The sequence below is a fragment of the Terrapene carolina genome, unplaced genomic scaffold (assembly GCF_002925995.2).
Source record: "Terrapene carolina triunguis isolate 2854851 unplaced genomic scaffold, T_m_triunguis-2.0 Scaffold58, whole genome shotgun sequence".
NCBI lineage: Eukaryota > Metazoa > Chordata > Testudines > Emydidae > Terrapene > Terrapene triunguis.
In genome coordinates, this window is record NW_020664409.1 from 62,152,296 (window position 1) to 62,169,283 (window position 16,988).

General features: G+C 39.3%; 1 protein-coding gene across 4 annotated transcripts; it reads right to left on the minus strand.

Moving 5' to 3' along the window:
• Positions 1–312: 312 nt before the first annotated feature.
• PEX2 (peroxisomal biogenesis factor 2) lies at positions 313–16,515 on the minus strand. Of its 4 annotated transcripts, none has more exons than XM_024197656.3 (3): positions 16,338–16,515; positions 12,478–12,601; positions 313–1,399 (listed from the first exon to the last, which is right to left on the minus strand). In XM_024197656.3, the coding sequence occupies exon 3, from the start codon at positions 1,380–1,382 to the stop codon at positions 465–467; it is 918 nt and encodes a 305-aa protein (XP_024053424.1). In that variant the 5' UTR covers positions 1,383–1,399; positions 12,478–12,601; positions 16,338–16,515; the 3' UTR covers positions 313–464. The 4 variants fall into 4 exon arrangements, with proteins under 4 accessions (XP_024053424.1, XP_024053425.1, XP_024053423.1 ...); XM_024197657.3 differs by having other exon boundaries at positions 12,446–12,601; XM_024197655.3 differs by lacking the exon at positions 12,478–12,601.
• Between the last annotated feature and the right edge of the window lie 473 nt (positions 16,516–16,988).

Consider the following 16,988-nt stretch of genomic DNA (forward strand, 5'->3'; position numbering starts at 1 on the left):
ACTTAATGGTGCATAGTGGCAAAAACTGTTTAAAAGGTACTTTTAAGCCTCTTCCCCCAGTAGTAAGAGAACGTGAATTGTTTTTTGCTGATATATCGTGGGGTGCAGCTCTCCATTTTCTTTAGGTGGTCTCACTACTTTATTATAGATGTTAATGAGTTACCTCAAATGTAGTTTACAAGGAATGTCTTTTATGGTGATTATATAAGGCAGTTGATGAAATATGTGGATAGCTACCAACAATATAGTCCCATGAATCTTTGATTATAATTGGAATAATGGTTAAATTACAATTATATTAGTATATGGAAATTAATGTCAATACAGACTTTATTATATCACAGACCTAAGACAGAGAAAGATCAAACTGCTGTAAACAAAGAGGACAATGATCAATTTAATAGGGTTCTGAATAGAGTAAACTGTATAATAAAGTATGTGCTTCAAGTGCACTGCACAAAACTCTAGAGGGTGTGAACTTCTGTCATTTCAATTTTGTATTTCAATGGTTGAAGATTGTGTACCTCTGTACCACACTTAGGACAGGTAAAATACATGTCAAATAGGCAGTTGCTTTTAATACAATAGTAGCAGAAAACATGTGAGCAGCCTATGGTATGAGGCATAGTTGGCCACTCCCCACATACAGCACATTCCTTGCAATGTGCTGCTAACGTGTTTTCGCTATTGGAAAAAACTGCAATAGGCAAAGACCAAGATGAAATTTTGAGTTTGAGCTTTTGCATGTTAATGAGTGGTAGAAGATAGATTAGAAACTCAGCAAAGCCATGCCATAGAAGTTCCCTGTTCATGTATTCAAACCCTATTTGACGAACATTCTGAGGCCTACAAAAGACAGATCTAATTCCTAAAATACGTTCGGTAAATGTTGCAAATTTTCCTTTCTGAAGGAAAATCAGAAAGTTCAGTAGTCCACAAAGTTTTAAAAGTCCAGCTACAAAATTAATGAAATGCTTGGTTCTGAAGAATGACTCTAGTTGGCGACTGCTGAATAGATCATAGCATCTTTCTTCCAACCACCTTCCGCCAACAGTGCAGATAAGATACCATAACTTCTGGCGTTTGCTCAATGGCTGATATTTCTGTGTTTGAGATAAGTCATTCTTGTACTGAATATTCAGAATAGTCTGTCCCACAGTTGCATTCTTAGAATAGATGGTGAATCTCCACAAGAAAAGCCATAAAAATGCTTTTACTTCTGGTTCAATGTGAGCCAACAGCCCTGGTTTAAATCCATGAAAACAGCTGGAAAACTGGGACCAAACTAGCTGCTCCAAGGCTTTGTTTAGTTCAAGAGCATCCAGCTGACTTACTCTGAGCACAGGGTTCACTCTCTCTGCATTACTGCCATTGGAAGTCATGTCTTCACCACAGCTTTCTAGGAATAAATACAGATAAATTATACTATAAGCTTAACATTTTGCATTGTTTATACTTTAATACAGTTCATATAAAATTGTGAACAACAAAATTGAACAAGAAGCAACAAAGCCATCTCTTTAGGAAATATTAACACAATAGTACACACTGCAACGAGCACCATTCAAGAAGTGTCATTAATAACTTTCCATCTTAAAATTACTTAAACTGCACTATTATTCCACACAGTAACACAGCTGTATCCTCTTTGAGCTATTCAGGATACTAATCACACATTTAGTGCTTCACTATAAGACTTAATGCATTGCCTGATGCTAGAAGAGTGATCAAATACTAAAATGAAGAGGAAGATTAGCAACAGTAATTGTAAAACAGTATACTCGTTTATGGAACTTAATGTGGCAAACAGGTATAGTAAGTAAACTCTTGGGGAGGCGGGGGGAAGTAGTGAAGACAAACCTTGCCATATCAACACATCATAAGTTGCTGATAAACTATATACTATAGAACAGGGGTTGGCAACCTTTCAGAAGTGGTGTGCCGAGTCTTCATTTATTCACTCTGATTTAAGGTTTCGCGTGCCAGTAATACATTTTAATGTTTTTAGAAGGTCTCTTTCTATAAGTCTAATATGTAACGTAAATAAGGTTTTTAAAACATTAAGAAGTTTCATTTAAAATTAAATTAAAATGCAGAGCCCCCCAGACTGGTGGCCAGGACCCAGGCAGTGAGAGTGCCACTGAAAATCAGCTCGCATGCTGCCTTTGGCACCCGTGCCCTAGAAGATATTAGGAGATCTGAGAACTATGCATAGAAGAAATATGGAATGTAAACAAGTTGGGGATAATAAAGCCTTTAAAACAAAGACAGTGATATGTTTAAAAATGCTAAAAAGATCAAATAAATATTCAGCTCTCACACATAAATTATCTTACAATACATCAGTGATGCCTGCATGTATTTTCTAATCTCTTTTGACAGGTGCAGGGTTTTACTACTGGTTGTATAACAATTTTTCTGGCAAGATGATTAATGTATGCTGGTAACATCAACTAATGTGTACTCTTTTCCTGCCTGAGTATTAGAATGAAAAATAAAGTTATCCTAAAAAAAAAAATAGCTTGGTGCATATGTAATCATATTAACAATTCTGTGCAATGGGAAAACAGTAGTATACAGTACAAGGGCATCAAAGTAATTTTGTATAAAAGTCATGGCATAACATGTCTCAGAAATGCAGGATTCTGCTGTGGGGTGCCTGATGTAGTGGTCCTTTCACTGAGATACAACAAATAAAAATGAGTTGCTAGGAGGCCTAGTGATCTAATAAGTGCACAGGTTGCTACCACAGATTTGGGGTTTTAAACTGAGCTCCTCACAAAACAGACCAATAGGACTTAATTGCACTGTGGAGGTAGCATGTTCAGTTGATTTAGAAAAGTTGGATAGGAACAGAATGAGTCTCTCCAGAGAACAAAAGCCTGAAATGGAATTTACCAACTCTAGAGGGAGCTGCATCCAGTCCTTATTTGTTAAAGAGAAAGTTGCCATAACAGAGGTTTTTTTTAAGAGATGAATGAATTCTCCTTGAACACACACCCCCCTCCCCCGGGGGGGAAGAGAGGAGAGAAGAGAAGAGAAGGAGGAATGGGCATGCAAGTAGGGAGAAAAATACTGGCAAAACTGTAACAGTTCCAAAAGCTTTAAAAGTGATCTACATCTGCAATTCAAAGCCCAAATTACAAAAACTTTAGAGCAGTATTCCTTTCTGTACCTACTAGGAGACTTAGGCCTGGTCTACATTTGGGAGGGGGAAATCGATCTAAGTTACGCAACTTCAGCTACGTGAATAATGTTGCTGAAGTTGACGTACTTCGATTGACTTACCGTGGTGTCTTCACCGCGGTGAGTCAATTGCTGAGGCTCCCCCGTCGACTCCGCCTGCGCCTCTTGCAGCGGTGGAGTACAGGAGTCGACGGGAGAGTGCTCGGATCGATTTATCACATCTAGACTAGACGTGATAAATCTACCTCCGCTGGATTGATTGCTGCCCGCTGATCCGGCGGGTAGTGTAGACATACCCTCAGTACTATTGCAAGAAACACATTGTTGAGACAAATCTTGCAGTAGATGTGATTAGTTTTTCCATGTGTGCTCGAGAGAAACAATATTAAAGTAAAGGAGATCAGAAAAAATTCAAGATGTTGGCATGCTAAGCTTTTCTTGTTGCCTATGGGTATATCTAATCCTCAAACTTGGGGTGTAATTCCTAGTTCAAGGAGACATACTTTGTATTAGCTCTTATCAAACTAGCACACTAAAAATAGAGTAGTTGTGGTGGCATGAGCAACAGGAGGGGCGAGTCAGCCTGAGTATGTACTTGTCTGAGATGATGGGTACATACTCGAGGAGACTAGCCATTCCCGCTGCTTGCGCTGCCATGAAGTGTAGTCAGACTCCATGGCCATAGCTAAGAATTCTTCTGTTTAAGTCCTGGAAATTAATTTATATAAGTACTTCTAGATAATGTAAGCCACAACAGACCATCTATTAGCATGGGCTCTTATCCAGCAAACCACTTAAGCACATGCATAATTTTGACTTTAATAGGACTATTCACATGCTTAAAGTTATGCACATACTTAAGTGCTTTGTTGGATTGGGGCCATACATCACACTCACTACCCTCCATCACTATGACCGTGTTGAAGAAGCCTGCACTTAACTAGGGTTGTTTGGACATTCAGAATGTATATTAAAGGAAAGATTCTGAAGTTGCTCCCATTGATTTCAATGTTATCCATATGTGAACATCAGAGGGTAGAATTTGAAATGCCTATTCCCATCTGAATGATAAATATGTATGAGAATCTCAATGGTCTTGTGGCTAACTTTTGGTGAAATAATAAGCCTCCACTCCACATATTTCCTGTTTTGCAGCAATGGTGGTTTCTTATTTTACTCTGTTTATCCACTTTTATTTTTAAACAGTGGTAACATAAAAGGCCTCCTTTGATTACTTTCCCTTCCCCAACAACAAAGTTATTTCAATGCTTTGTTACATTTGCACTTTGTATTGTTGTCACAGATACTGGCCCTACCATTGGAACAAATATGCAGCCTGGTATCTGTACCAATAAATAAATAAATACACCGCCTACAAGTATCATCATCTTTCAGCTTGTATTTTTTCATTGCAATTCTTCATTTCATATCCTTCTGTTTTATACCAATCTCACCAAGAATCTTGTTTTCCGCCATGCCACCTAATTAACTTCCATTTCTCCTAGTCCCTACTGCTTGTTATTCTCTTTTCATCATCTTGCTTTAGATCATTTTAAACTAGTGAAGGGACCAGAATTGTATACCCAATAATAAATAAAGACAAACACCAGTGTTTCATTTAAGTATATCACCAGGCTAGGAGTACGTGAAGGGAACGCTCAAGGCAAAAATCAAGAACAGATAAACAGTATAGTACATTCTACTAAAATCAGTGTGATTAAGTTGTTACATAAATGTTAAGACAAAATGATTTAAAACTAAATATTAAGATCTCCTGCTGACATTTTATCACCACAGCCAATTGTTTTTATTTCACAGAAAAAAATCAGTTTTCCAATAATAAAGTCTTTTCTTTCCTTAAATAAGCCCATGCTTTGCTTTTAGTTTAAAAAAAAAATAACCCAAGAATCTCTTGTACAGTGCATTCCAAAATAAAAAATTGTATATCACAAAGAAAATAGGAATTTCTCCAATTAGATTTTAATGCTGTTATTGAGTATTGTACAAATTATGAATGAATATTTTATTTAGAAACATATTATTGACAAATCTATCAATAGTAATGTGAGTATTGTCAAGGGCCTGTCAATATTAATGTAATTATGATTAAGGGGATAACATGGATTTTAGCTATAATACCAAGTAACATCTCCTACATTGCTGCTATCAATATAAGCATTATTATTGACCTGTTCTGAGACACTCCGTACTAGATGTATTACCATTAGGCATATTTGTCAATGCATTCTGCCTACAAACATTCGACGTTTAAATTTACAGCCCTATAACCTTTGTCAGCAGAAACGCACGAATCCAAGTAATCTCTAGGGTATCATTCTCCCCTACCCCGCCCAGCTATTCCCTTGTAATAAACTAATTTCCACTGTTCCAATGTCACTGCCATCTTGTTCCCCCTTTTCTATCATAATCAACAGAAATATTGCATTTACATATTATTTCTATGCATAAGCTTCGATTTAATATTTAAGTTTTTAAAAAACGTTCAAATGAAAACAATTTTTAAAATGTGTTCTGTTCACAACTGTTGTAATTAAAAACCTCATTTGGAATGTGATCCTGCATGCTTTAAATTAGTAGGATCATTCCTGTTGACATAAATGGGTTCAGGATTGAGCACTTTAAAATGATCTCTCTTCTGCAGCAAATTGAGTTAGTCTTCGTGTCATAAAAAAACATATAGGAGACAAAACAATGGCATCCTGATGGAATTTAGGAGGATACCTGTTCCAGAAAAAAATCGCAAATACTGGCATTGGAAAACAAGTTCATAAAACTTTCACTACTCAATACTGATTAACGCAAGCCTTCATTAGTATACACGGATATACAGGAGTCCAAGATAAGAAAATATAAAAGTAGCCAGTGTCCAAACATTTACTTTAATATCTTAATCATTAAATCACAAAGGAATGCAGTCCACACCATGGGCTATCAACTAGAACTATCAGCCCCAGATAGTACCCAATAAAACCAGAAGTGAATCATCCCCCTTGCATGGAAGGGGGACTCTGACTCCTCTTCAACACTACCCACCCTGAGATTGGGCTCCATACACAGGAATGTGGTAGGCACTGGGCATGCTGGGGAAGAGTCACGTCATCTCCCCTCCAGCCCTGTAGGGCTCACCTGGAATAGATAATCAGCAACTCAGGCTCTTTTCTGCAGTCCCCAGCAGGTGTCACAGGGAAGTGCCTTGTTAGTGTGGATTCAATGGAGCCATATTATGAAGGAGAGGACGCCATGGGGGGCCAGAGCTAGTGCTGAGACACTGGGCTTCCACACAGAAGTATAAGATCCTCCAGGTTTGCAGTTGGCCCAGTCCACTCTCCCCTTTCCCTCCAACTGAGCAACAGTGGAGTATCTGCAAGGGGATCCTCATGGAGGTTTCTTCTACCTAAGCCCCCCTCTTTTAGATTTTTCAATGGGAGGGGAAAATGTGGACCTCAGCTTTTAAGTCATCACTTTTAAATGAGAGAAAAATCCTATTCCAAACAATCAGTATTCAAACTCTTGTTTACACTACAAATGCTTTGAAATTATAGCTAAGACCCTAGTGTAGACCCTTTATGCCGACAGGAGTTTTTCTATTGGCTCAGTAATAGCACCTCTCTGAATATTAGCTATTCTGACAGATGCACTCTTCTCTACAGTGGCAGTTTTACAGGCACAGTTATGTTGGCCGGGGTGTGTGTGTGGTTTTTTCACATGCCTGACTGACATAGCTATGCTGACAAAACTTTGTAGTGTAGATCTGGCCTTATAAACACAATCTCTGAAAGACTAATGAAAAAATCTTACACCTTAACATTTGTTTATACACCCTCCAATCTCATCTAGTGAGGGCAGAAGTACCCCCAGCTCAAAGTAATGTTGGGGCCCTGATTGCATTATTTCTTAGCCACTGTAAAATTAATTTGTCATTTGTCATTAGCTCATAACCTTAAAAATGAATTTCCATAACCTAAATTTTTTACACGTCAATTAAGTACTTTTTATCATCCAAAAGAATACGGACTTGAGTTCTCTAACCATAATACTTCACACTTACATAAGGGATATTGGTTTCATTTGTTAGTCTCTAACGTGCCACAAGAACTCCTCGTTTTTGATAAGGGATATTGAATCACTGAAAATATCTAATTATTTCTCCCAAAATTCCTGTGGGGCACAGAAGTATTATCTGCATTTTACAAATGGAGAAACTGGTTTAGAGAGGCTAAATAATTGTTCAAACAGCAAGTCAATGCTAGAATCAAGTTTAGAACTCAGATTACAGATTACTCAACCATTTGCTCATTCCCATCTTTGGTTATAATCATATTATTGTTTATTCTGTTTCTTCCCCAGTTCTCCAGACTGAACAGAAAACTGATCAAAAGATTGAGACTCTGGCCTTACTACTTCCTATTTAGTGCCAGACCAACAAATTCAAGACACGAGTGCTATTCCCAACTCTAACTCATTAAGCCTAGATATTGTAAAACAGGACACAAGAAATTAGCCACTATTCTGAGGCACCTTAAATATCTAGAGACCACAGGGAAAGGGGGAAGTCTGGGGGCACCACAGGTGCTGGGAGGGGAAGAAAGGGGGGAAGTCTGGGGGCACCACAGGTGCTGGGCGGGGAGGTGGGCAGCAGCACAGCCTGGGACTCCTGCTGGTGCTGGGGGGGGGGGGGGGGGGGGGGGGGGGGGTTGACAGGGCTGGCAGACTCACTACCCAGCTCCACGCAGCTTCCTGGAAGCGGACGGCATGTCCCTGCTGCTCCTAGGCCCACAGCATTTGTGCAGGCAGTGACCCAAATTCTGCTATAAATCCAAAATATGTTCACTGAAGTGAACTCTTCTGGTCTAGTCAATGAAGTACATTGCTTTTAGAAGTACAGTACTTTCTTTTAACATAAGTAATGCATGTCTGTCCATTTCATTTTTTTGTTATTGAACATATCATATTTATTAGGATATGACATCAAAACTGCATGTGTGCCTGGAATCACTAGTCAGACTTAACTGGCCACCTGTTGACATACTGAATTTGCTCATCTCACTCAATGCGCACACTTTTTAAAAAAAAAAAAAAAGTTTAAGCTGTTGTCACTGCCAAGAGATCCTGAAATGGTCTCTGATTGAATAGTCATAATATGATATACTTATTTTGACACAAAACTATCTACTGGTGATCTTTTGTTTAATGTTAATTAATTTGAAGTGGAAGCTTAATTATCAATTTTTTTCTCTTAAGAGGCAGAAAGAAGGTAGAGTATATTTTGTTGCAATACAGCATAGGTGAAAATGAGGTCCAGGTCCCATATTTTTTCCTTGGTAAACTCATTTTAAAAGGTACTTACTTTGTTCATGTTCTCTTATGTTTCTTGGCATTGATTGAGTACAGTACATAACTTCTTGAACTTTCTCCCCCCCAGGATTCTCTTTCAAGCTGCCAGTGGCAAAAAAAACCCAGTAGCATTTGGTAATTTTCTGAACCCCTATTTTAATCTTCTATAGGCACACTTGACCTTCCCCGGTCTTTAAAAGGCCATCTCTTGACTTGCCACCGCCATAGTTAGTGTTACTGTACAGAAGGAGGTCCAGAGATTAAAAATGGGAGTGTCAACATCGGAATGCAGGAAAGTGCTTCTCATAGACTCATAGACTTTTCCCACATGATGCACAAAAGCTGACCCACCCACTCCTGGAATAATTCTCTCCCTTGACTCAGCTGTTGAAGTCCCCAAATCATGATTTAAAGACTTCAAGTTGCAGAGAATCCTCCAGCAAGCAACCCCTGCCCCATGCTGCGGAGGAAGGCGAAAAACCTCCAGGGCCTCTGCCAATCTACCCTGGAGGAAAATTCCTTCCCGACCCCAAATATGGCGATCAGCAGAACCCCGAGCATGCGGGCAAGATTCTCCAGCCAGACCCTCATTGACCATTGTTACTAATTACCAGCGATGGCACGTTATTGACCTATTGACTAAAATCACGTTATCCCATCAAACCATCCCCTCCATAAACTTATCAAGCTTATGCTAAGAAGCCTCTGGAGGAGGCAGAATGGTGTATAGTATAAGTTTTAATTTAGTTTATCCATAAGTCCACATTTGGTTCATATGAATCTTGAATTGCAATAAATGTCATTGACCCAGTTCTCTGCACGTGAGTCACTGACTCCTTTATGAAAGAAAGTTACATCTGAAAAGATTATGTCCAAAGAACATTAACAGTCCTAAGAACATTTTGATTCAAGGTGAAAGCTTCCTCTTTAAACACTTTGTTTTTTAGCTTTATTATAAAACTGGTTGTTGACCTTATAACACTTAGCTTTTGTTCATAATAAATTCTGCTTCTTCCCTTGTCAAATGGCTTCTAAATGCATGAGAAGAGTTTTTTCTTCTTTTAAGGTGTGACCATACAGAATTTAGAGTCTATTAAACAGTCAGTTCTAATTTAGAACTATCTGTAAGTGAAAATATCTGTATTTAACTCTAAATGTTAAGCTTTGTTTTTTGGGTTAATCATACTTTTAATAATATGCATTCTTCTAGTTTATATCTAAAAAGTGTCACCTGAAAAATAACTCAAGGAATGAATGATAATTATATGATTAATTAATTTGGTACTTTTTTTTTATTTTGAAACACCAAAATCATGTAGAGCAGACCCATTTCTAATGCTCAATGATCCACCACTGTGAACAGGGCCGTGACATCGCATCTACCAGAAACCCCATTAATCCTTGCATAGTTTTAAAATGCATTCCAAGGTCCAGTATTTGAGAAGTGAAACATAGCCTCTATAACTTTAGTTTGAGCAATCTGGACATACTTTCCCATATCAGAGTATAAAGCTTCTCAAAGTGATCTTTATTAACTGAACTGAGTCGTTCAGCTGTCTGATGCCCTTTTACCATCATTAATGTACGTGTTTGCATCCCCTGAAAAGAATAAAGGCAGCTAGTCTAAGTCCTGATTCATCCAGGTACTTAAGCATAATTTTTTGGAGTTAGTCGCAGTTCTAATTGCACTGTTAAACAATAGAATACCAATTGAAATTTATTAAATATTTTTTGGATGTTTTCTACCTTTTCTAATATATGATTTCAATTACAACACAATACGAAGTGTACAGTGCACACTTCATATTATTATTATTATAACGGATATTTGCACTGTAAGTTAAGCAGTACAGTCTCTCTCAATTCACCTCAAAAGTACTGTAATGCACTCTATTGTAAAAGTGCAACTTACAAATGTAGATTTGTTACATAACTGCACTCAAAAATAAACAATGTAAAACTTTAGAGCCTACAAGTCCACTCAGTCCTACTTGTTCAGCCAATTGCTAAGAAAAACAAGTTTGTTTATATTTATGGGAGATATGCTGCCCGCTTCTTATTTACAATGACCTGAAAGTGAGAACAGGCATTTGCATGGCACTTTTGTAGCCAACATTGCAAGGTATTTACATGCCAGATATACTAAACATTTGTAAGCCCCTTAATGCTTCGGCCACCATTCCAGAGGACATGGTTCCATGCTGATGACACTCATTTAAAAAAAAAGAAAGAAAAAAAAAGCGTTAAATTTGTGACTGAACTCCTTGTGGGATAATTGTATGTCTCCTTCTCTGTTTTACCTGCATATATTTCATGTTTCAGAAGTTTTGGATGATGACCCAGCATATGTTGTTCATTTTAAGAACACTTTCACTGCAGATTTCACAAAACGCAAAGAAGGTACCAATTTGAGATTTCTAAAGACAGCTACAGTACTCAACCCAAGGTTTAAGAATCTGAAGTGCCTTTCGAGTTCTGAGAGAGATTAGGGGTAGAACATCTTTCAGAAGTCTTAAAAAAGCAATAATCCGATGCGGAAGCTACAGAACCCGAACCACCAAAAAGGAAATTCACCCTTCTGCTGGTGGCATCTGATTCAGATGATGAAAATGAACATGCGGCAGGCTGTACTGCTTTGGATCGTTATCAAGCAGAACTAGTCATCAGCATGGACGCGTGTCCTCTGCAATGGTGGTTGAAGCATGAAGGGACATATGAATCTTTAGTGCATCTGACACGTAAATATCTTGCGACACCAGCTATAACTGTACCATGCAAATGCCTGTTCTTGTTTACAGTGTCACCTGAAAATGAGAAGTGGGCAGCATTATCTCCTGCAAATGTAAACAAACTTGTTTGTCTTAGCGATTGGCTGAACAAAAAGTAGGACTGAGTGGACTTATAGGCTCTAAAGTTTTACATTGTTTTATTTTTGAATGCAGGTATTTTGTGTACATAATTCTACATTTGTAAGTTCAACTTTCATGACAGACATTGCACTACAGTTCTTCTAGTAGGTGAATTGAAAAATATTATTTCTTGTTCTTTTTATATGTAAATATTTAATCAAAAATGGATATAAAGTGAGCACAGTATACTTTGTATTCTGTGTTGTAATTGACATCAATATTTGAAAATGAAGAAAACATCCAAAAATAATTAAATAAATGGTATTCTATTATTTAACTGCATGACTAATCGTGATTAATTTTTTTAATTGCTTGACAGCCCCAATATAGAACCATCACACCTTTTAAACTTCTAATATTCCTCTCCTCTTTGATTAGTCAAATAGTTCTCCATTAATATTTGTACCATTTAGCTTATAGCTGTTGATTTATTGTCCATGTGAATAGTAATCATCTATTGGAATCATAAGCCAGATAAGAAATATAATGGCTGCTTCAGCAGATATCTAAATTGTACACATAAATACAGTTAGCAAGAGCCAAACAGTGTGCATTGAGTGACATAAGCAGAATTGTTTTTAGCCAGTGCAGTTAACATTTTTGTTGCCATTTTCTACACTAGCTTGAGGCAACAGGATTGTATGGGTAAAGGAGTCTCAGAGGTCTGTGCAGGATCAGAAACTATTCTAGCGGCCTCTCAAATTTTCCTCTTAATCGTTAAGGCCTTCCTTCCAAGTATCTTACCAATGCTTCTGGCACTACATCATTTTACATGAGTAGTTCCAATTTAGTTTCATTTTAGTAATATTCAATTGCTAGTTTTTACTGTTTCTTTTGTGGGGCACACAGAATGGCAGAAACGTCACTTTAGAAGAATATTGCCTAAATTGGTAGGCACAAGGGAGGACCTAAATAAGATGTTTGCAAAATACACACAATTGTTTATACAGGCAGTGCTTGACTTTAACATTTGACTTATGAAGAACGGCACTTACAACATTTCTGAATTGACCCCGATTTGACTTACGACAATTGGTTTTGACTTTACGACGCTCGGTCCCACAATGGAGTGGATTGCAGTTCCGAGTTATGACATTTCAATTTACGAGGCAATGTTCAGGAACCAACTATGTCGTAAGTCCGAGGACTGCCTGTATAGCTAAGAAAATACTTTAAGGGAGGTGCCATGGGCTTAGTAGAGGAAGAACATTCCTGTGCACCTAGCCATAACTCATTTTCTTAAAAAAATTCCACTCTGATTAAGATGGAATATTGTGCACTGGACAATATGCTTCAAATAGGTTGGTTCAAACTGATATACACAAAAGAAAGTGTCACTACATTTTAAGTTGTCTGAAAACAAGGCTATTGTGGAGAAACTAAATGAATTCTTTGCTTTGGTCTTCATGGCTGAGGATGTGAGGGAGATTCCCAAATTTGAGCCATTCTTTTTAGGTAACAAATCTGAGGAACTGTCCCAGATTGAGGTGTCAATAGAGGAGGTTTTGGAACAGTGATGAATTTAACTGTAATAAATCACTAGGAGCTCATATATGAAACTGAAGAACCATTAACTGTGGTACATAACTTATTGCTTAAAATCAGCTTCTGTACTAGATAACTGAAGGATAGCTGATGTAACACCAATTTTTTTAAAAGGCTGCAGAGGCAATCCTAGCAGTTATAGAGCAGAAAACCTAACTTGAATACCAGGAAAATTGCTTGAAACTATAGAAAAGCTATTAGAGACACAGATGAACACAATATGTTGGGGAAGACTTAACACTGCTTTTGTAAAGGGAGATTGGTGAGAGATAATCTATTAGAATTCTTTGAGGGTGTCAATAAGCATGTGAACAAGGACGATCCAATAGAAATAGTGTGCTTGGACTTTCAGAAAACCTTTGACAAGGTCCTATAACAAAGGCTCTTAAGCAAAGTTGGCAATCATGGGATATAAGTGGGAAGGTCCTCTCATAGATCAGTAAGTGGTTAAAAGATAGGAAACACAGGGTAGGAATAAATGGTCAGTTTTCACAGCAGAGAGTAAATAGCAGGGCCCCCAAAGGATCTGTTCTGTGGCCAGTGCTGCTCAACATATTCATAGATGATGTGGAAAAAAGGATAAACAGTGAGATGGCAAAGATTTCAGACAACACAAAAATTACTCAAAAAGTCTAAAGCTGATTGTGAAGAGTAACAAAAGGATCTCACAAAATTGGGTTACTGGGCAACAAAATGGCAGATGAAATTCAATGTTGATAAAGGCTTTTTGAAAAACATAATCCCAACCACATATACAAAATGATGGGGTCTAAATTAGCTGTTATAGCTCAAGAAAGTGATCTTGGAGTTATTGTGGATAGTTCTCTGAAAACATCCACTCAATATGCAGTAGTGATCAAAAAAAGCTAACAATTACCAAAGGGATAGATAAGACAGAAAATATCGTAATGCCCCTATATAAATCCACGGTTCACCCACATCTTCAATACTATATGCAGTTCTGGTCACCCCATGTCAAAAAATAAATAAATTAGAACTGGAAAAAGTACAGAGAAGGATAACAAACGATTAGGGGTATGGAACAGCTTCAGTAGGAGAAGAGATTAAAAGATTGGGATTGGTTCAGCTTGGACTAGAGACAACTAAGTGGGGATATGATAGAGGTCTATAAAATCATGAAGGATGTAGAAAAAGTGAATATGGAAGTGTTATTTACCCCTTCATATAACACAAGAACCTGGGGGTCACCCAATCAAACTAATAGGCAGCAGGTTTAAAACAAACAAAAGGAAGTACTACTTCACACAATGTACAGTCAACCTGTGAAACTCGTTGCCAGGGGATGTTCTGATGGCCAAAACTATAACAAGGCTCAAAAAATAATTAGACAAGTTCAGAGGGTAGGTCCACCAATGGCTATTCACTCAGATCAGGGATACAACCCCATTCTCTAGGTGTCCCTCAACCTCTGACTGCTAGTAGCGGGATAAAAGGGGATGATCCTTCAATAAATTTCCCTGTTCTGTTCATTCCCTCTCAGTGGCTGGTGCTGATGTTTGTCGGAAGACAGCATACTGGGCTAGATGGACAATTGGTCTGACACAATACGGCTATTCTCATGTTCTTATTCTTTCCGAAGAAAAAGACGAATTTAATTTCTTTTGTTCCAAGATGATGCTTTTAAGGTGCATATTAATAACTGTAGTAGATATTCCAATATGGATACTATTGACTATTTCCATAAGGAGTGCTGGTGGTGGTGGTGGAGTTAAGTCATAGTTGTCAAACACCTGCTATGCATAGTTGATCTACTGCTCTTGACGTATCTATGTGGCCTGGATGATCTATTCAGAATCTACTGAAACATAATTAAAAAAAAAAAAAAATTCTAGACATCATGGTTATAAAGTTAACCCTCTAACTGCAAAGTGAGTAACTGATGTGATAATTTCATAAGTCTGTGGACAGCCTGAAATAGATTTCAGGTATAACATAAGAACATACATAAGAGAGGCCGTACCGGGTCAAACCAAAGGTCCATCTAGCCCAGTATCCTGTCTACCGACAGTGGCCAATGCCAGGTGCCCCAGAGGGAGTGAACCTAACAGGCAATGATCAAGGTATGAATGATCAAGGTATGAATTCCTTCACGCCAATTTAATCTAATTGGAATATTAATTCCAGAGACAAATGCTGACACAAATATAAATATTTAACAATTTTATTGATGATCACTTAATCAGATGAGCTGGGGATGATGAAGACCACACATGAATGGAAATTGGGAGCTACTGCACAGGAAGGAAAATAGAAGAGGGATATAAATAGAGAAAATAGGATGGGGAAAGAAGAAAAATGTAGAAATTGACTCTATAAAGGGTAGAAATAATGGTGGTCCTAAATGTGAACATTTACCTACTCTGAGATGTTGACTTGTGAGTTAATAACAAAGTTTAGTTTACTACAACCAGGCCCTTTTCCCTGCACAAACAGTGCACCTCAACCTTTGTGCAAGTTTACCACTGATATTGGGGGCAGAAGTGGATGGAAAGAGAAATAGTGATTGCTATGGACTGAAGGGAATGTACAGTCCTAATTTTTTTAACCCTGGTCTATAAATTAAAAATAGAATTCAGCTGCCTTCAAAAATAAGTTTAACACTAGCAGGTTAAGGGATAAAACTGTATTCACTGTGTAACACTCATACTCCACTCAACTGGTCATCAGGAGCTGTCCAAGTGAAACCAGAGGGCAGCTATCCTCAGCAGAGAACAGCCCCAATGTGTAATGAGCATAGCAAAGACTACAACCCCAGTATGTAACACCCCATCTTAATCCTAAAGGTCTAGTGGCCAAAGACTACAGGACCTGGCCTGCAGGGTTCCTATAGCTGCCACTTTGGACATGGCACATTCCAGGCTGGGTGGGCCCTGTAGTCTCTCCATAGGCCTCCATCAAAGAGAAATGGGCAGGAGATCAAAGGCCGCACAGAAGAGCTAGAGGAGGCTTTCCTATCACCATTGTATTGTGACCCTTGCTGCCAGCCAGTTACCAGTTGGCATAGTTGGAAGCCTATTAAAATTGATGCCAGGCCCAAGTCTTTGACTACGCCAGAGGCAGTGCCTGAGCGCTCCTAGTCCCCCAGGCAGGGGCAGTTCTGGGGCCATTAATGGTGAACTTTTAGGGAAGGGGAGTTGCCTTCCTACGTCTGAGAAATAAGAACCTGAAATTCACTAAAATAAACAGACCCCTCCCCCCAAGACCCTTCCGCTCTGGTCGCCCCCTGGCCCGCCACAGCTTCCCCCTCCGCCACTGCCCCGCCGCATCCTTGTTCTCCCCCGAACTCCTCAAACGGCTGCCCCCGGTTTGCCCCAGACTGACCTCTGCTGCCGTCCTGGCTGCTGCCCAGAGCAGCCTGGCGCTGAGGGGCGGGCTCGGCCGGCCCGCTCGCCCCCCGGCTTTGAGGCGAGGAGAACCTGAGCTTCCCTCTCGCCGCCTGCTAGTGGGAGGCGAAGCACCCGGTGAGCCGGCTCCCACTCGCCCCGCCGTGTGGTACCAGGGCTGGCTCAGCTATTAACAGCAATTTGCAACCCGGATCATGGAGCCCGCGCCCACTGCCTAGAACGGCCGTCACACAGCCCAACAGATACCACAGATATAGACTCAGCCGCCTAGAGTGCCCCCGACTAAACAGGAAATGCCATCGAGCTCGAGCAAAGCTTCTCCTCGCCTAACTTAAGGGACCCGGGACCGTAGTCAGGCTCGCGCTTCCGGGGCTGACAACAGTAGCGGCTATTTAACTGACAAACCATTCAACCAATCAGAGGAAGGAGAGCAATGGGGGTGAGTCTGATAGGAAGCGACTTGACGAGGCGGTGTGTGTAAGGAGGGAAGCGCGGTAAACTCTAGGGAGGGGGCTGGGGCCTGCGCGGCCTGCCCGGGCGCCTGCCCCGAATGTTGCTTTAATGTGGGGTCTGCGTTTCGTTCCTTCTCCTGCCACCTTTTTAAAACTTTGTGTTTTGTAGCAACGGC

Coding starts and splice junctions, on each gene's coding strand:
- PEX2 (XM_024197654.2), bottom strand. CDS start 8,603: ATGTACTGTACTCAATCAATGCCAAGAAACATAAGAGAACATGAACAA. Junction 1,400..8,554: donor CATAAGAGAACATGAACAAA/GTAAGTACCTTT, acceptor ATTTATTCCTAG/AAAGCTGTGGTGAAGACATG.